General features: G+C 42.7%; 1 protein-coding gene across 4 annotated transcripts; it reads left to right on the top strand.

The window, feature by feature from the left end:
• Positions 1-456: 456 nt before the first annotated feature.
• On the top strand, positions 457-19,697 carry LOC124019098 (tropomodulin-1-like). 4 transcript variants are annotated; one of them, XM_046334466.1, is made up of 11 exons: positions 457-713; positions 3,330-3,534; positions 5,139-5,295; positions 7,536-7,652; positions 9,512-9,601; positions 11,638-11,768; positions 12,424-12,531; positions 14,381-14,524; positions 15,450-15,594; positions 16,924-17,049; positions 17,487-19,697. In XM_046334466.1, the coding sequence occupies exons 2-11, from the start codon at positions 3,409-3,411 to the stop codon at positions 17,543-17,545; spliced, it is 1,203 nt and encodes a 400-aa protein (XP_046190422.1). In that variant the 5' UTR covers positions 457-713; positions 3,330-3,408; the 3' UTR covers positions 17,546-19,697. The 4 variants fall into 4 exon arrangements, with proteins under 4 accessions (XP_046190422.1, XP_046190420.1, XP_046190421.1 ...); XM_046334464.1 differs by lacking the exon at positions 457-713 and adding an exon at positions 1,269-2,016; XM_046334465.1 differs by lacking the exon at positions 457-713 and adding an exon at positions 1,269-2,502.
• The last annotated feature ends 839 nt before the right edge of the window (positions 19,698-20,536 follow it).

Raw genomic sequence — 20,536 nt, 5'->3', positions numbered from 1 at the left:
ATTTTCCTCATACGAACTGTAACTCTTGCATGTTGCGTTTTTATATTTGTGTTCAGTACATTTTGAAATGTGTCAAATAAAACACAGGACCCGTACAAGCTGATGGGAGAGATGGTCCTTTACAACAAGGAGACGCTGGCCCGGAGATGAACAGAAAGGCCAGGCCAAGGTGGACCATAAGTGAGTGGACAGATTAGGACCTGGAGGCCTCCACAGTTTTTTTGATTTTATACAAATGAAAAAAGCCAGTCACACACTTGTCTCCGGAATGAAGTCTGACGTCATTGTGTTTTTAGTCCTCGCTGATTTATGGGCTTTGTTTGGTTTCGTTTTCACATGGCTGAGGCAATATAACTGTTAGAGAAGAAGCCCCTGGTGGAGTGTGTGGTGGAGGCGGAGCTTCCCTGGGACAGGAAGGCGATTGGTGGATTCATTTATTGAATTTCTTTGAGAATGACAAAAATACATAAATAGCCAGTAGCGACATATATTTAAAAAAGAATAACGCAAAGTCACTAGTTGCATCTGAAAGGGCACCCTATTCCTTACGTAGTGCACTGCTTTTGACCAGGCCCCAGTTCAGAGGAGACAGACATCTGTGTCCACACCGTCATGGCTGACTTCCCAGAGGAGCTGAGTACCGCCCCGTAGAACCAGACTGGACAGACCGAACGCACAAGACTGTTGTGGTATCCTTTTCTTATCCCGCACAGGTAGAACTCTGCCAGAGTCTATCATATACGCTGAAATTGTGTACAGCACTGCCTTGCAGCATATAACTGTTGGTATCCCTTTCACTTATTCCACGGGTCACAAAGATCTGCCAGAGTGTCACAGGTCATTGGGGAGCCATTTATGCAGAAGCGTGGTCTTATCAGCTTAGCAATGTATGAAGCATAGAGCTGTGTTTTTTCTCTCTTCCTTATCGTATGTGTGGGGGTGGGGGTGAATCTATTTGCAGTTGTGCATATACAGAGAAAGGGATTAAACAGCAGTACCGACCCCATCGATCTCCTTAGTAGGTTATGTCGTTCATGTGTATATACAAAAAGTGTCCTTTATCGTTCAGTTTCAATCTTCAATCAAATACTTTGCATAGAAAGTTCTTTGCTGATTTTAGTTATTATTCAGCACCAAATTATGGTCTTTGCAGTTGATCTGTTTTAAGCCATTTGTCCTGCTAACTTGTGATTTTGTTTGTCTTTTACTTAAATACATTTGAACTTTTAAATAATAACTTAAGTCGACTGTATTTAATTCGTTTTTCAATACCTTGACTTTTTAAATGCTTGAAATTGATTTGACTGACACGTATTTTGCTTTTTGTGCGTGACATCTCACAGTACTAACTTAACTTTTGAAGGAAATGGATGAATATAGATTTAGCTGAATAAATTGATCATTCAAAAGCACTACTTTGTTATTAGTAATGAACGATAATACAATGTATAACTACTATGCTGTTTTATACCGTCAGTGGAATATGAAAGGAGAATTCTGTTTTGTGAATTTTGTTCATTTAAAACATTATACGAAATGGTATTCAATGACAAAGGTTTTTATTATTTACGATGAAAACGCGCTATTGATTTTGCTGTTATTCTAATGTACCGGTAATGTCTACTCTAACGGTAATGTAAATGGCGAGTGTATCATTATAATGGCGCATGTAGCTCACTTGCCTGAAGAACAAGTGTGACATCACTTGACTGGCAGCGCCGGGTGAGGAGGAGTAGGGGGTCCGTGAGTTTACTTTGCCTTCGTGGGAGTGTTGTACTACATTACGCAAAGTTCAGGATTTCAACTCGGCTGCAGTTGACAACATTCGAGGATATCCGTGCGGATTCCCAACTTTTTTCCCACCCTTGGTTGCGGCGTACTTTTACTTTCCTTGTATGAAGCGACTCTTTAGTGTGACTCGACTGGCCAGAAAATAATCCATATCTGGTCAAAGTATTCAACTGTCACAAAGCGGGACCCGTTCGCTATAAATAGCCGGGATAAGCAGTGGAGGAGGTACGTGCATATGAAAACTAGCGGACTAGTCCTTAACAAATACAAAAACTCACGAATAATTAGCATATAAAGAACTTTTGCCATATCCCATGTTTTAACCCAGACTCTAACTAAAGCTTCAAATGAACCGGTGTTCCATCGAAGTGTGGGGAGGGGGGGCAGATTCGAAAGAATGCACATGAATGACAGACAGCTGTCCGCCTGCATAAATTCTGCATAAATTCCCGACCTATATCTTGTTAACCTAAGGTTAACTGCTGTTTTTATCAGCTGTCCCCCATCAGGGTTTAAGAAGCAGGCCAGACTTTCCACTGCAGTTTGGCCCACAAACCTTCAACTCCTCACTGACCAGCAGGAGGCTAGTTTAGTTGTGAAGCCAAACAACAGACAGAGTACTGGGGTGTATTTATTACGCCGATTCTGTTGAAAAACATTTTTTTTATACTCCTAATGGAAAACTGTTTGCAACGTTTTGGACAAATTCAGGTAGGTTCTTCCCTGTTTTGTTCCGTTTGCTTCTTAAACTGTATACAGTTTCCGTTTCAAGAAAATAAAAGAACTGCAGGCCTATCTCCTTAAAACAGTGGTTTCAAAATGTTTTTGGGTCGTGATCCCCCACCTAAAGTTAGTAGTCTACATGTAAAAAAACAACTACTATCGGAAGTTCAGTACAATGGCAGTGGTTCACAAATGTTTATTTTGACCCACATGAAGATTGTGGTGTTTTTTTACATGACCCATCAAGCCAGTCCCAATTTGCTCCCTACCCCTAGGCCCTAACCCTCTGATGTTTACAGATCTGAATTGCCTCAGTAGGTATTGGCCTAAGCAATGTAGTGGTGACGCCTCCACTATATTGATTAAATCTTACAGATCTGCAAACATTGAAGGGTAAGGGATGTTTTTAGCCGTGCTCTGGGCTTGGGACACAACCCACTAGCAGGAACCTACCCCACCCAACATTTAGAGAAAAAAAACTATGCCTTAAGGTAGTTGGCTGAAGTGTTATTGGACCTGGAAAAAGCATTCTTAATGCATAAAAAAAAAACTTTTAACGGCATCTCTGGGCATTCCAGGCCATTAATTAAGCAACACAAGTTAGTTTCTGTTAGTCAAGGGCCCACTTTTCAGTGTTTATCCAACACAACACATCAAGTTATTGGTGTTTACCAATAGTCTCTCATCTCATATTTATTGGATAGATGCAATGTTTTGATTTTGCTGGTAGGTCTGCCTTATGACTCAGCTAGTTGACCAATCAAACCATATTGACTAAACCTTGTCTCGTCTGTTTTTCATCCACCTTCTTGCAGACTTCCTTTTGAAAACGTCGCTGGGCACTTAGTTGTCTTTTTTTGGGGGGGGGGGTCATTGGGATTCTATTGCGCCGCCATGTCCACCTCCTATAAGAAGGAAGTAGTGAACTACAGGGAAGTGGATGAGGATGAACTACTGAAGAAACTCTCAGAGGAAGAGCTACAGAGGCTGGAGGATGAGCTGGAGGAGTTAGATCCGGACGTAAGTCTAAAACTCTGATCTTCTTGGTGTGCGCGCATGGTTATGCGTACATCTGGAGCTAGGAGTTCGATCCTGACGCAAATCTAAAACATTTATCCTTGTACAACCTCAACAGAGATGGGAGATGCTCGGTAACAGGACAGTGCATTTAATCACGCTATCACGTTCCAAAGTCTAGGACTATGAAAAGATCCTTCAACCAATCATACAACCCACTATGAAGTAGACCGTGGTATAACACTCGGATATTAAGGTTTACAGGTGTACCAGAGCCTTGGTTAAGAGTAGCTCACTATATAGGCATTAGGGTGCCATTTGAGAAACATAGGGAGAATCTCAATTGCGTCCTCTCGCCTCGCCTTCTCAAAACCCATTGGAGGAGATGGTCTGAGGGGTGGGACCTCTGGCTTTCTCGTCAATGGGTTGTAAAGGAGGCGAGAAGCAAGGACTTGAGGAATTTGCAGGAACTTGAGATTCTCCCACAGACTAAGACTGACAAATGATACTCAAATCAATTTAGTCATGAGTACATCTTAGCTGGAAGCGTTGTTGGATGATGATGTAGCCAAGTCTGTCAGATTGATTTCAGATTGCATAACTTTAATTTTTAAATGTTTGTAATAATTTGTTTTTTAATCCTTTGAAATTCTTATAGAGCATGAACATATTAACCCATCAGATCACATTCATATCATATATTAGCCTATATATCGTATCGCTGTATATTCAATTCTAATATGCAGTTGTAGGTCTAAACAATACAGTGATCCTCAAACCATCTTCCAAAGCCAACTTCCCAGTGAAAGTCGAGAAAAACAGGGATCTCTCATAGTGTAGGCCTCACCTGTTATTTATAATATAATATATGTTCAGTTATAGGCCCATCAGATATGTATGATACTGTATAAGGCGGCGGTGCTTGACTTCATCTTTATCCGTAAGTAGTTAATCTGTCGAGGTGTTGACACAAGCTGTAATAGGGTTATGATGAATGGCCGACGTCTCACATAAAGTCTGGACACCTACAATACCAGGAGTGCCAGCCCAGGCTTAGATGACTGTGGGAGGGTGTGTGTGTGTGCGTGCGCGCGCGCATCTTGTGGTGCTAGTCCGTCTTTCCCTGACTTTTGACGATATCGTCCAGATCTCCCACAGAGCCATGTTAAAGAGTTAAACTGATATGTCAGGTATAAATACTGTGTCTTTAAGTGGCCAGTTCACTGTAGGTGCTGAAAGCTAAGATAAGATATTGGTCTATCGCTATAATATGGACCTGGTTTAGCATTCTGCGGTCTAAGAATAGCTGTCTGGGAACTGCCTTTGTTATTTCTGTTAGTTTTATTTTAACACAGTTAGTGATTTGTGTGTGTCCTTTCACTCTTACATTCGGGCTATACGTCACACTAGAAAGTGTGTTACTATCTCAATGTTTAATGTTTCGAGAGTGGGCGGAAATGTTGTATGTAAACAAGTGCAATCCCACCCATTGCTATCATTATTGGCCAATGACGATCCTTCCTTGTGGTTAGAATACCCTCTTACCTAGAGTAAGTGCAACCAATTGTTAGCATTATCGGCCAATGATAAATCCTTCCTGACTTTAGAATGCCCTGTTGCCGGCCGGGATGAGGCAGAAGGATCAGACCAAGAAGGCGCCGACCGGAACCTTCCAGAGAGAGAACCTGGTAGCCCACCTGGAGAAGCAAGCCAAGGAACATCCTGACAAGGAGGACCTGGTTCCGTTCACTGGAGAGAAGAGAGGTATGACCGCAGGCCCCGGCAGGATAGAATACCACTATAGGCCTGTGCTTCACTGGAGGGGAGAGAGGTAGGATCAGACCCTGTTAGATCAGACCCTGTTAGATCAGACCCTGTTAGATCAGACCCTGTTAGATCAGACCCTGTTAGATCAGACCCTGTTAGATCAGACCCTGTTAGATCAGACCCTGTTAGATCTGATCTGAGCATCATCTCCACTTGTGGTGGTGGAGCCATCCTCCTATTGTTTACATGTAATCCTGTCAGATCTATGAACACAGAAGGGATATGGGCTAGCTTGGCTAGGGGAAGTGGCTGAAGGGCAACGTGGACCGTGGCCAGGGACATATAAGCAGTGATGATAACCTTTTGAGGTGAACCTTACTGCCCAGCGGGCCGAGATCCAAATATTTTCAGAACATTACAGCCATTTAAATAAAGGCCTAAAGTCCTACATCCATCAGAACCAATCAGTGGTCTCAGACAATATCTAGTTCCAGGAAACCGGACCCCAGTCACAACCCAGTTTGTATGCTGGTTCATCTGTTCTTGCCTATATCTGGACATATCCAGCTACAAAACTGCCTGAGTTGAGTCTGCCTACCTATCAGACCAATTAAGATCTCAGACAGTCTGGTTCTGGGAAACTGGGCCTGCCGCAATTGAGTCCTCTAGTTCGTCCTTCTTTATATCTGGACATATCAAGGTAGAAATCAGGGCCTGGTGCCAGCTGACTCATCCCAGATCCACTCAGGTGTAGATGTAGCCTGCTGGGTATCAGCCTGCCTCTCTGTGTGTATGCCAGACAGCGTACAGTCTGGGGGGATCAGTTTCAGCGAGGTGAGGCCCGGAATCTCCAATCTTGATCACATAAGGAGTATTATTTGGGATGTGAGGTGATTTGTAGATCACTGATTCTGTGCAGTCCGGCTGCAATGTAGCCGATCTCCAACACTCAAGCAAGCACTGTGTCTCAGCCAAGCCTGATAGATGACAGGTACCGACCAACCACCGAGACGAACATCCTGCTACATCCTGGCACCCAGCAGCTAGCCTGAAGGTGAGGTGACTTTCCAGTTGGAACATCTCCACTGGTTCCACAGACCCCAGAACAGATAATCCAGGCTACAGTCAAAGCCAGCAGGACAGACGGTGCTGTAACTGATCCTGGACCTGGAACTGATATGAGTAAGACCTCAGACCTCTGGGCATGTATTCATAAAGAGTCTCAGAGTAGGAGTGCTTAACTAGCATCAGTTTAGCCTTTTAGAGCCAAATGAATGTGATTACATGGACAGGGAGGAACCTGATCCTAGATCAGATACGGTAGACTGTGGCTACGTCCCACTTCTTTTTTTCCCCCAAAGTCTGCACTTGCCCCGTTTATGGATTTATTCCCTCCAGCCAAATATTAGTTTTAGATCCATGACAGGGAGTGTGCAAGACAAGTGCACAGTCTGCAAACTTTGGGAGAACGGCTTATATTTGGACCACACACACAGCCTGTCACTGCAGCCTTCCTCCCCCCCAGTGTTCATTCACATAATCCTGTTCCGGTGTTCTGAGGCTTGGCCGGGGCGGCGTGACGTGGGGCGCTACATGTCAGACATGGCTGGGTATTCGCCCCCATCTGTCCCAACAGGCTGCCTGGCTTTTTTACAGCTCACTCTGAGTGACGATATGAGAAGCGCCCCATGATGTAAGATGATATTGCATATCAGCCTTGTATTTTCCATTTTCCATTTCCATTATCAGTCGGTGTAACCTAGATGGAATTAAAATGGAAGTTTTCCTCACAGAATGTATGGTCATGTTCACTATGTAATGGTAGTTGGCTACTGGTGATTGGGTAATGATCGGTCTATTTTAGTATCGAGGCATTGATTTTTCTGCTTTCCTGCAGTCAAATTGACCAATTAAAGCATTTCATTAGAAACGAGCTAGTTCTAGTTCCAGCGAGCTAGTTCAAATTCAATCAATCAAATGTATTTTTATAAAGCCCTTTTTTACATCAACAGTTGTCACAAAGTGCTTTACAGATAACCCAGCCTAAAACCACAAAGAGCAAACGAATCAGATTCCGAAGCACGGTGACTAGGGGAAAAAGTCCCTAGAAAGGCTGGAACTAGGAAGACACCTAGAGAGGAACCAGGCTCCTAGATGTGTCCGGTCCTCTTCTTGCTGTGCCGGGTGGAGATGAATAGTGGCATGTGTTGTATTATTGATTGTCCCCTATCTTCCAGGTAAAGTCTTTATACCTAAGGATATGGTGGACCCCATCATGGAGAATGTATCTCTGGAGCCAGAGCTGGAGGAGGCACTGGCCAACGCCAGCGACGCTGAGCTCTGCGACATTGCCGGTATGAAAAACCATGCACCTTCACGTGCACACTCCCCTTTACAGACGGACGTAAACAGATCCCTTTGTGCCAGCTTTCCCCCGCTATCGCCGTTCCTCTTTTATTTTCAGTCTATGCACCAACTTCAGCTAATATAGTCGAAATCCGCGCTAACTAAACAGTCACTTTAGAACAGTCACTGACACTCAATCAACTTCGCTGTTCAGTCCTCCGTCAGTAACTTCCTCCTTTTCTCTAACTCTCTTCTATCTCTTCTAGTGACCCCACCCTTCTCCCCCCCCCCCCCCCATACGCTGCCATCGTCATCACCCCTTCCGTGACTGCTGTTGGACACCATGGTTGCCCTCTCTCTGGGCCTTATGACAAGCAGCCGCGGTATTTGCCAGCCCACACACCAGCTAAGGCCGCGATGATACCAGTACCCGTTAGTATCGTGGCAAGGAAGTAAAACACGAAGCGAATTTAGCTTCTTTAGGAAAACGGCTCTAATGCGGGAAACAATCATTATGTTGTCATCCAGAGTCACATTCATTTAATTTCCAAACTGAAGCACACAATATTTGACATACAGCAGGTTTTTATTAAAGGACCAAAGAGTTTGGTCTGCTTTGTGTTTTCATTTTTGCCTCGGGTACTGCTGGTTCATATACTGCTATCGTCCCGGCCCTAACACTAGCTGCACATTTATCTTGACTGCATTTCTCTCCGCTTCCCTAAGTGTTAGTGTTAATCGGTGACTAGTGGTTTGTTTGCCAGCGTTTTGTTTTGGTCCTCCCAGACATTTCCAATGGTTTGTAATTAATCCACAGCGTCCTCATGGTGAGTTTCCAACTAACTCTTCACGGCTGCTTAAAATGGACGGCTCGTTCTCCGTTGTTTATTTCAAAGAAAACAAACTGTTCTCACACTCTATCATTCTGACAGATGAAAATAATACACTGGCTCTTTTCTTTTGTTGCTTCTCTGCCGAACTGCCCTCTTTTCACTCCCTTTTGTTAATTTCTGCTCCAAGTCATCTACGGTGGTCCAGAAAGCACATTTTATTTGAGTTTTCCCATCAAACTGGACACAAGATAAAACTACTACTTCTAATAATAATACATTTGATTTAAAGCGCTTTTCAAAAACCCAAGGGCCATGGACAGTAAAAGAGAGGGGGGAGCAAAGCTAAAACTAAGGTTCAAATTAAAGCTAAAACCGTGATCTTTGCGATAATCAAAAACATGTTGTTTAGTCAAGCATGTTCCTGCAGTTCATAGGGACCGTTCCAACTGTGGCAGCAGAGGACACCCAAGCCAGGGAGAATGTCTGCATTGTGTGACGTCTGCAACAGTGACATGTGCTATTTAAACAATGTATTTAATAATGACTTGCAAACGCTGGCATCGGCGCACGTGTGGTTCTTTTGTATGTCTGGCTATGACAGGCTATGACAGGGATGACTATCTATTGCTGTGTGTGAAATGTTTTGCGAGCCGATTGTTTGGCTTGGAAGTTTGCGAGTTTTGAACGAGGCAGCTCTCAAGGCCCACTTGTGGGTGTCCTGTCTGCTGTCTTAGTTCAGCATATGATGTTTACTTGGCTAAGGAGAGCGTTGGCACTCACATCAACTCTTCTATGTTTATCCCTCAGTGTTCACGTCATTTGACACAATGTACTCTCTCGCTCTCTCTCTTCTCTCCCCCTCTCTCTTTCTCTCTTCTCTCCCCCATCTCCTCTCTCTCTCTCTCTCTCCCCTTTTGTTTCTAACTACTTTAAAAAATATATTTCTCTGTCTCCTTCCTTCTCTCACTTAATGTTTCTTTCCCGTTCTCTCTACTTCTGTCCATCTCTCCATCTCTTCTCTTCCCTCCCTCCAGCCATTCTGGGAATGCACACTCTGATGAGTAACCAGCAGTACTACGAGGCTTTGGCCAGCAGCAATATAGTCAACAAACAAGGCCTTAACAGTAAGTGTACCGTGTGTGTGTGTGTGTGTGTGTCCCTCCTGTCTGTGCCAAAGCTCTCGGCATCGTTTTTAACAATGATTCCTCTGTTTATCCTTTCATGTATTGTACTTATTCGGGTTTTGCTTTTCAAGTGGATTTGAGAAAGAGTGGCACCAACGGCGTACGTGTTTCAGACAGTTCACAGAAGTTAAAAATAAAACATGAATTGGAACCAACATCAAAGGTCCAAAGAGAACTGGACAAAATGTTCCTGTTTACAACTGAAGACTTTCACAATCCTCCGTTGCACCATTTCTGACGTTAAATAATATAATTGAAAAACGTGTTGATTTAGCCAAACAAACTAAGTGCAGCAAATATTTATTAACTTTCGACATTGAACATCAAGAGTGCATTTGTTATTACTGATTTACATTATATGCTGTGCATTCGGAAAGTATTCAGACCCCTTGACTTTTTCCTACTTTACAGCCTTATTCTAAAATGGATTAAATTGTTTCCCCCCCTCATCAATCTATACACACTACCCCATAATGACAAAGCAAAAACAGTTTTTTCCAAAGTTTTGCAAATGTATTTTATTTTATCGGAAATATCACATTTACATAATTATTCAGACCCTTTACTCAGTACTTTGTTGAAGCAACTTTGGCAGTGATTACAGCCTCAAGTCTTCTTGGGTATGGCACAACAAGCTTAGCACACCTGTATTTGGGTAGTTTCTTCCATTCTTCTCTGCAGATCCTCTCCAGCTCTGTCAGGTTGGATGGGGAGCGTTGCTGCACGGCTAGTTTCAGGTCTCTCCAGAGATGTTAGATCGGGTTCAAGTCTGGGTTCTGGCTGGGCCACTCAAGGACATTCAGAGACTTATCCCGAAGCCACTCCTGCGTTGTCTTGGCTGTGTGCTTAGGTTCGTTGTCCAGTTGGAAGGTGACCCTTGGCCCCAGTCGGCGCTCTGGAGTTGGTTTTCATCAAGGATTTCTCTGTACTTTGCTCCGTTCATCTTTCCCTCGATCCTCATTCGTCTCCTAGTCCCTGCTACTGAAAAACATCCCCACAGCATGATGCTGCCACCACCATGCTTCACCGTAGGGATTGTGCCAGGTTTCCTCCAGACGTGATGCTTAGCATTCAGGCTAAAGACCAGATCATTTTGTTTCTCATGGTCTGAGAGTCCTTTAGGTGGATTTTGGCAAACTCCAAACGGGCTTTCATGTTCCTGTTACTGAGGAATAGCTTCTGTCTGGCCACTCTACCATAAAGGCATGATTGGTGGAGTGCTGCAGAGATGGTTGTCCTTCTGGAAGATTCTCCCATCTCTTCAGAGGAGCTCTGACGGAGTGACCATCGGGTTCTTGACCACCTCCGTTTGTCCGGGCTGACAGATCTATGAAGAGTCTTGGTGGTTCCAAACTATGTTCTTGGGGACATTCAATGCTGCAGATTTTTTTCAGTACCCTTCCCCAGATCTGTGCCTTGACACAATCCTATCTCGGAGCTCTACGGATAATTCCTTTGACCTCATGACTTGGTTTTTGCCCTGACATGCACTGTCAACTGTGGGACCATATATAGACAGGTGTGTGCCTTTCCAAATCATGTCCAATCAATTGAATTTACCACAGGTGGACTGGACTCAATCAAGTTGTAGAAACATGTCAAGGAGGATCAATGGAAACACGATGCACCTGAGCTCAGTTTTGAGTCTAATAGCAAAGGGTCTGACTTACGTAAATAAGTTATTTCTGTTTTTTATTTGTAATACATTGGAGAAAAAAAACTGTTTTCACTTTGTCATTATGGAGTATTGTGTGTAGATTGATGAGGATTTAAAAAAAATTGTATCCATTTTAGAATAAGGCTGTAATGTAACTAAATGTGGAAGATGTCAAGGGATCTGAATACTTTCCGAATGCGCTGTACGTATTGATAAAAACATTTCTGTTGTCTGTGTTTTCCAGTGTACTCAGTATAAGCCTGTGTTTTCCTATAGGTGTTATCCAGTGTACTCCGTATAAGCCTGTGTTTTCCTATAGGTGTTATCCAGTGTACTCAGTATAAGCCTGTGCCTGATGAGCAGCCCAACTCTACTGACGTGGAGGAGACGCTGTTGAGGATGCAGAGGGACGACCCTGACCTGCTGGAGGTCAACCTCAACAACATCAAGGTGCAACATTACGTTGATTCACACGCACAGTTAAAAAGATGTATACGATGTCATTATGTTCTCCTCCTATACCTTTTCTATTTCCTTTTTTTCCCCTTTAGTAGACGCTCTTATCCAGAGCGATTTACAGTAGTTAGTGCATACATTTTCATATTTTTTTAAATTTAATACTGGTTCCCCGTGTGAATCGAACCCACAACCCTGGCATTGCAAGTGCCGTGCTCTACCAACCCGAGCCACACAGGACCCACAAAGGAGAGACACGTATTCTCATAGTACCACACTCTTCTCAGTCTGACTTCAAGAGGTCAGGGCAAACCTCTACTCTGGAGTCCGCGTTGCAGTGCCTTGCGAAAGTATTCGGCCCAATTTTTCAGTTTTTGATTTGTTAAAAAAGTTTGAAATATCCAAAAAATGTCGTTCCACTTCATGATTGTGTCCCACTTGTTGTTGATTATTCACAAAAAAATACAGTTTTATATCTTTATGTTTGAAGCCTGAAATGTGGCAAAAGGTTGCAAAGTTCAAGGGGGCCGAATACTTTCGCAAGGCACTGTATATTTAGGTTATTCTCCAGTCTTTTTCAAATGCATTAGTCGTCCGTCCAATTTTAAAACAGTCGTGTGTGTGTGTGGCTTTATTGATTGTGTTCCAGAACATTCCAGTGAAGACACTGAAGGCTTTTGCAGAATCCCTGATCGAGAACACTGTAGTGGAACGCTTCAGCCTGGTGGGAACCAGGAGTAATAATCCCGTAGCCTTTGTGAGTATTGCTGTTTTACCAAATCACCTGCACAAATGATTGTAGCAGTTACATCAGACAATGAATGTTTACCAAATCACCTGCACAAATGATTGTAGCAGTTACATCAGACAATGAATGTACACGTCTCCAAGTCTTAATTAAAAAGTCATATCAATCTGGAAATTCAATTTTTAAAAACAACCTGTGGCCTGGTCAAAAATGCAGTACCAGTCAAAAGTTTGGACACACCTACTCATTCAAGGGTTTTTCTTTATTTTTGCTATTTTCTACGTTGTATAATAATATTGAAGACATCAAAACTATGAAATAACACACATGGAATCATGTAGTAACACAAAAAGTGTTAAACAAATCAAAATATATTTTATATTTGAGATTCTTCAAAGTTGCCACCTTTTGCCTTGATGACAGCTTTGTCCATTCTTGCCATTCTCTCAACCAGTTTCATGAGATCACCTGGAATGGATTTCAAAAAAGTGAATTTGTGGAATTTGTTTCCTTTTTTTCCTTTTGTGTTGTGACAGGGTAGGGTTGGTATACAGAAGATAGCCCTACTTGGTAAAATACCAAGTCCATAGTATGGCAAGAACAGCTCAAATAAGCAAAGAGAAATGACAATCCATTAAGGATCGGACACTTTTTCTCAATTTTCGCCTAAAATGACATACCCTACTTTAAACAAGTGTAACACAAATCCAAATACATTTTATATTTTATATTCTTCAAAGTAGCCACCTTTTTGCCTTGATGACAGCTTTGCACACTGGCTGCTCTTCCTTCACTCTGCGGTCCAACTCATCCCAAACCATCTCAATTGGGTTGAATCAGGTGATTGTGGAGACCAGGTCATCTGATGCAGCACCCCATCACTCTCCTTCTTGGTCTTACACAGCCTGGTGAGGTGTTGGGTCATTGTGCTGTTGAAAAACATGATAGTCCCACCAAGCGCAAACCAGATGGGACGGCGTATCGCCGCAGAATGCTGTGGTAGCCGTGCTGGTTAGGTGTGCCTTGAATTCTAAATAAATCACAGACAGTGTCACCACCGAAGCCCCATCACACCACCTCCTCCATGCTTCACGGTGGGAACCACACATGTGGAGATCATCCGTTCACTTACTCTGCGTCTCACAAAGACACGGTGGTTGGAACCAAAAATGTCAAATTTGACTCATCGGACCAAAGGACAGATTTCCACCGGTCTAATGTCCATTGCTCGTTTTTCTTGGCCCAAGCAAGTCTCGTCTTCTTATTGGTGTCCTTTAGTAGGGGTTTATTTGCAGCAATTTGACAATGAAGGCCTGATTCACGCAGTCTCCTCTGAATAGTTGATGTGTCTGTTATTTGAACTCTGTGAAGCATTTATTTGGGCTGCAATTTCTGGGCTGGTAACTCTAATGAACTTATCCTCTGCAGCAGAGGTAACTCTAGGTCTTCCTTTCCTGTGGCGGTCCTCATGAGAGCAAGTTGAGAGAATGCCATGCAAAGCTGTCATCAAGCAAAGGGTGGCTACTTTGAAGAATCTCAAATATAACGTATATTTTGTTTTGTTTAACACTTTTTAAAGTTACTACATGATTCCATATGTTTTTTCGTTGTTTTGATGTCTTCACTATTATTCTACAATGTAGAAAATAGTAAAAATAAAGAAAAACCCTTGAATGAGTAGGTGTGTCAACTTTTGACTGGTACTGTATGTAACCGGTGTTAAATGCCTAGCTAGTTAGCGGGGTGCGCGCTAATAGCGTTTCAATCGGGAAAATGGTGCCATTTCAGACACAGACATGCCTGTAATTATAGCCCATATAAATATACTGTCCCCGTTTGCTGTGTCTCTGTGCCTCAGGCCCTGGCAGAGATGCTGAAGGTGAACACCACACTGAAGAGTCTAAACATAGAATCCAACTTCATCACAGGGACGGGTATCCTGGCTCTCATTGCCTCACTGCAGTCCAACACAACCCTGCAGGAACTCAAGATCGACAACCAGGTACAATGAAATACAGCACAATCGTTATTGGAGGCCTGGGTAATGCCAAAATGTCCCATATATTTCTCAATGATGCTTTACGATGCCAAATGTCAAATATATGTCGACAATCCTTCCTCCTAAAGGACCGTTCTCTGGAAAACATTTTGTGAAAATCCCAAAGAAATCGTGGTCTTTTTTTGTTGTCGTCCTGGTTTCGTGAGGAATCGCCTGTGTTTTGCCGTCACGGTACCCAGCCCGACCAGTTACAATAACACGTCACGAGGACCGCTTGAGTCTACTGTTTCAACAGGGTCAGATTGTAAAAAGCAAATCATTAAATTAATTCATTGTGGTGTGATATATAGTCGTTATTTCTTCCCAGTGGGAAAAACTGGCTGAAATGACATCACTGCAACCTGCTTAATCAGATTGCAGCCAAAACGGGTTGAGATCTGGTTGTTGCAACGACCTAATTTCAACCAGTTTTGCCCACGCCGGGCTACTTCTTGCCAGTGAATAATTTTTCCTAACATAAACTATGCTGAATCTCTTTGATTCCGGAATGTTTTATATTTAGACACTTTACGAACAACATCACCTTTCATTTTATTCATTGTGCTGAATCGTGGATGAACAATACCCAGTGGTCAAGCTGGTTGAAATGACAACCAGAAATGGCATCATTGTAACCGGTTATTTCAAACAGGACATTGGGAAATCATCTAGGTTCACTGGTTTACACAACGTAATGTCTGGTTTTAAATTGGTTTGTAATGGCGTCATTTCAACCAGTTTTACCCGCTGGGTGATTCCTTCTATGTCCACCCCCCCCCACCAATTATTTAAGCTGCTCATCTGACAATGCAGTCAGGCTCAATCAAACGCTCAATTTGGAAAGGAAATAAATACTATTTGAACCCAGGTCTGATTCCCCTGCCTCCAGAGCCAGCCGCTAGGTAACAAGGTGGAGATGGAGATAGCCAGCATGCTGGAGAAGAACACCACGTTGTTGAAGTTTGGCTACCACTTTACCCAGCAGGGCCCCAGGCTGAGGGGCTCCAACGCCATGATGAACAACAATGACCTGGGTGAGATGACAGTTCTGCTAATGCTAACAACCTGGCTGAGATTGAGGTTCAAAGACTCACTCACAAACAATGGATTAAAATATCTCTTTTGTACTCACTGTTTCTCTCCCATCGTTACTCACAATCTTCGAGATGTTCAGACACCCACCCACCTCTCACTCCATTTTCCAAAACAACGTTGAACTAATGAAACCTGCTACAGAAGGTGCAGAGCATGCGTCGGCTGTAACTAGACCTCGTAGTAGCCCATTGTAATCCATCTTAATTCGCCATCACTGTTTTATGTAACTAAATAATGGATGATGACCTCACTAGAACTAAAGTGGTGTTCCAGTGAAACACTCCCAGACTTCCCAGTGTGATCCCTCACAACAGCTGAGACCCCACTAGAGACATGGGACTGCATCCCAAATGGCACACTATTCCCTTTATAGTTCACTAACCCGTACAATAGGGCTCTGGTCAAAAGTAGTGCACTACATGGGGAATAGGATGCTATTTTGAATGTTCCCTCAAATTGGTCTATTCGGGGACTTGGGTTGTTGCCGAACACATTTATAATATAATAATAATAATATGCCATTTAGCAGACGCTTTTATCCAAAGCGACTTACAGTCATGTGTGCATACATTCTACGTATGCACACATGACTGATTGGTCCAGAAACCCATTGGGTTGTGCCAGAGCCAGAACGCACGTGGCTAAAGCGGCGGTTTGAAAATTCACCATTGGCTTTGATGATCTGATTGGTTAGAGATGATCCAATCGATGATGCCTTTGTTTAGTACAACATCCCTCGTGCCCCTCGACACCACAAAACGACTTCGGTGACGGCAGTCTCAGAATAAAGTCTGCAGCGAACGACAGAGCAGCGGGAGATCTTAGTGTGAGTCATCGGGCTACATGTTTTGGGTCCAAAACACATGATCAAAGACACGTCAGGTCTTGTACAAAGATTATTTTTTTTAAATTAAAGAGATGGTCTTGTACTAATCTCTTGGAACGAAATGATTGACCTAGTTTGCACACAAACATCAATGTGTCATCGTGGTTGTTTTGCATAACGTTGACATTTTCTCTTGAACACACGGCATGGTACCAGTTCTATCTCCTTCCAAAGATGTGCATGAGGCGCTCTCGTCTTGGTTGACGTCTATATGATCATAGCACTTTTTCTCTTCAAGAGTGAGTGAAAGAGAATGCATGTCAGATCTGTCAACTGTCACTCACTGTTTGTGTGTAAGTGTGTGCGTGTGCTTCACTCGTATTGCTCGTGTGTGTGTGTCTATGTTTGTTTGTTTTATGTGTTTACCACTGTTGTGTTGCAGCTCGGGTAATCCGATCTGATCATCACTCGGACAATTCCTTTACCCTCACTCTGTCCGTGCCGGAACTGGAGAGGGCATTTGGTAAAAAAGTTCAAGCCGAAACTCACCAAACCCAAGACCAAGAAAGTAAAGATAGCAGTTTTATCGTCCTACCTCTTCAACCTGACACTTCTTTTCCTTGAGTTCTACCCACGACTCCCTGCGTGGTGCCTTCCATTCCTCCTCGTCATCTCTTCTCTTCCCGACAGGGCAGATCTTTCTTCAGTAGTTCTTAAGTGGGTCTTTTACAGAAGGGGACTGCTTGCTTAAGGGCTCTTTACAGTTCAAGCTTCTATTTTCTTCTTAACCGTCTCTTTCAAACGTTTGGAACAGTTTTTTTTTTCATGCTTTCTTTACCTGTTCCCAAATCTTTCAAACTGTTTTTCTAAACTTCAAACTCTTCCTTCATTGCCATTCTTTTTGAGTCAAGTATTTGTTGTGTTTGAATAAAACCTGATTTTACCGAAGCTGCCGATGTGTTTTAATAGTTGGACTAATTTCAATTTCTTCTTCTCTGACCACAGTAAGAAAGAGAAGGCTTGAAGGAGGTCCCATCTTCCCCAAGTGTCGGACAAGTGTGTAGCGCCGTGCCAGGCGGCAGCACTGCCCGGGCCCATATTCAGCCAGACGCACTCCAACAGATATCCCATCAACCCCTGCTTCCGAAACCCTAACCTCGACCCCTCCGATGACAGAAATCTTTCCAAGTCGAATGTCAGGGGCTTTGGCAAGTCTTGTTCCTACTGTGGAATGGAGTTGATCTACTATTGTAAAAAAAAAAGTTTTTCCCTTCACAGATTTCTACTGATATAGGTTTAGATATCTTCAGTAATAATAATAATATCTGGTAATTGTGACATAGAGGAAATATTTATTTTGTTGTTATTTTGTTTACTGGAGATGAACTTGTTGTGGTTGAAGATGAAATGGTGTTACACCCATAATGTATATTGTACCACATGCCAAGGGCAGCAGATAGCCTAACGGTTAAGAGTGAAAGGTCGCCGGTTCAAATCCCCGAGCCGACTAGGTGTGAAAAAATCTGATGGATGTGCCCTTGAGCAGGGCATTTAACCCTAATTGCTCCTGTAAGTCGCTCTGGATAAGAGCGTCTGCTAAATGACTCAAATGTAAATAACTTAACTTGTTTATGATGTTAATACCACATTACGGATTTCAGCATTTCGCAACCACGTAACTTAATGTTTTAAGACACTTTGTGCTGTCTGTAAGCAAAGGCACATAACGGTACATGGAAGTTTTGTTCAGAGGAATTGTTAAAGATTCAAAACATTTGGGGTGTAAGTTGTTTGTTTGTCAAAGTTGACCCCATAGAGACAACCACTAAAAGCTGGTCCTAGATCAGTTTGTCCGCTATGGTGTAAATTCTGTAGTATTACTGATCTCTAGTCAGTTTAAGTCTTCTCGGTCAAACCTTACACAGAGAGAGGTTGCTACTAAGCGTTGGTTCTAGATCAGTTTCGTGACGAAGTCGATATCTACTTAAGACTGACCAGGTGAAAGCTATGATCCTTTGTTGATGTCACTTGTTAAATCCACTTCAAATCAGTGTAGATGAAGGGGAGGAGACCGGTTAAAGAAGGATTTTGAAGTCTTGAGACATGGATTGTGTATGTGTCATTCAGAGGGTGAATGGGCAAGACAACAAATTGAAATGCCTTTGAACTGGCTATGGTAGTAGGTGCCAGGTGCACCGGGTTGAGTGTGTCAAGAACTGCAACGCTGCTGTTATTTTCACGCTCAACAGTCCCTTGTGTATCAGGAATGGTCCACCACCCAAAGGACTTCAAACCAACTTGACACAACTGTGGGAAGCATTGGAGTCAACATAGGCCAGCGTCCCTGTGGAACACTTTCGACACCTTGTAGAGTCCGTGCCCCGATGAATTGAGACTGTTCTGAGGGCGAAAGGAGGGGTCAAACTCATAAGGTGTTCCTAATGTTTTGTACACTCAGTGAATACTTGTTTTGTTCACCTGTGTGTTGGTCACTGACGGACAAACTGATATAGGACCAGCTCTTAGTGGCCGTCTCTGAAGATGATTTGGAATGATGACATGTCATCATGGCAAGTTATGATTGATTATGTTAAATGATTACTTTAGTTACACAGTAAAGGGAGTTGCAGCATCCCCCCCCTCCCCTTTTTTCAGTTACGCTGGTCGAAATGCTGTCAGTTGAATGTGTCTTGCAACCCAAAAGTGTGCAAACTATGAATTCACTGTCATCATTCTGTAGCCTATCAAAGCCCAAGAAAAAGCATAAAGACAAATGACTTGTCCTGCCTGTTGTAAGATCCTATGAGATTTTTCCTTTAATGAACACCCCTTCAGGTATTGTTGCTATGTGGCCAGGTATCAGAGTTGTCATGCACCATTTGTTTTTGAGGGGAGCACTGATGACTAAATTCAATATCCTGTCATTAAATCTGTGTTAAAATAAACAATATATATTGGATGAAGGATGGATGAGGGGGATACGTGCCCGCTCAGATTCAAAGGGCATAATGCTACTGATTAGGTATATTACTGTATGGTCAAAAGGGACAACTATAGTGTGTACAACAACCCATCCCCGTATGAACTACTGCTGAATATGACTGTTTTCCTTGCCCTAGCCTGGCTGTTGTTCTTTCTTGAGTATGAGTATGTTTTTGTTAAGATAGTTCACACGATTGTATGTTGTTGTTCATGGATAAATCAGGTTTGAAAGTATTGTGCACTGTGTTTATTTGTACTGTTTTTACGCTTTAAGGCCGATGCACCAAACCACGTATGACACGCCCTCTTGGGGAAAGTTGAGAGAACTACATAATTCCCACCAGCCAGGCCCCCAATGAGACACGACCGGACCAACCGCTGCTGCCAAAGTAAGATGCTTTGGTCCGTTGGGATTGGTGGCTGACTGGATATTTCCTGCTAAGAGTACCCAAATATTGCTCACTTTTTAAGTTGCGTCCTATGTTAATATTTATTGTACAATAACCTATCCTTCTCAAATTTAATCTCCCTAAAGAACAAGACATACCTCCCACAGCATTGAAAAAAAACAACCTTTGTGTCTGTGAACCAGTTTTATTAATTCTCAAGCAGAACATACATGATGGCCCTTTTATTGCTGATAGCATTCCATTCTGATTACCAACACTGCATTCTTACAACCACCCCACAACCAAGTACAACAGAATTATCAAGCATTATTACCCTCTTCATTCTTAAACTGTTCTTAGCTAATTATGACTTTGACCAACCTTCTGGCAGTTCAGTGGGAAAACAGATGTCCCTTTTTTATTCAGGTGATGGAAAAGCTAGCCCTCCTGTCAACACAGATTTTGTAATAGCTTTAGAAATCATGATTAAATAACTTTTTTAAATATATATAGCAAATCCTGATAGCGTTGTTGTTGAATTCCGGTTTAATGTCGAAGCATAACGTTTTAAGTAGTACTGATAACCCTGGTCACCCTCCCCAAAAAATGTAAATGAAATTCCTGAATGCGTACATTTTATAACCATTATTACATTATACCTTATGATAATATAACGACATTCAA

Source organism: Oncorhynchus gorbuscha, unplaced genomic scaffold (genome assembly GCF_021184085.1).
Source record: "Oncorhynchus gorbuscha isolate QuinsamMale2020 ecotype Even-year unplaced genomic scaffold, OgorEven_v1.0 Un_scaffold_7:::fragment_2:::debris, whole genome shotgun sequence".
Classification (NCBI taxonomy): Eukaryota; Metazoa; Chordata; class Actinopteri; order Salmoniformes; family Salmonidae; genus Oncorhynchus; species Oncorhynchus gorbuscha.
The sequence above is the reverse complement of the archived record's forward strand: the minus strand, read 5'-3'. Positions and strand labels throughout refer to the sequence as shown.

Bases quoted from the DNA above. Each gene is read 5' to 3' on its own strand.
- LOC124019098 (XM_046334466.1), top strand. From the start codon at position 3,409: ATGTCCACCTCCTATAAGAAGGAAGTAGTGAACTACAGGGAAGTGGAT. The intron at 7,653-9,511 runs GTATGAAAAACC...CCCTCCCTCCAG, and splicing joins TGAGCTCTGCGACATTGCCG to CCATTCTGGGAATGCACACT. The intron at 17,050-17,486 runs GTAAAGATAGCA...CTCTGACCACAG, and splicing joins CCAAACCCAAGACCAAGAAA to TAAGAAAGAGAAGGCTTGAA.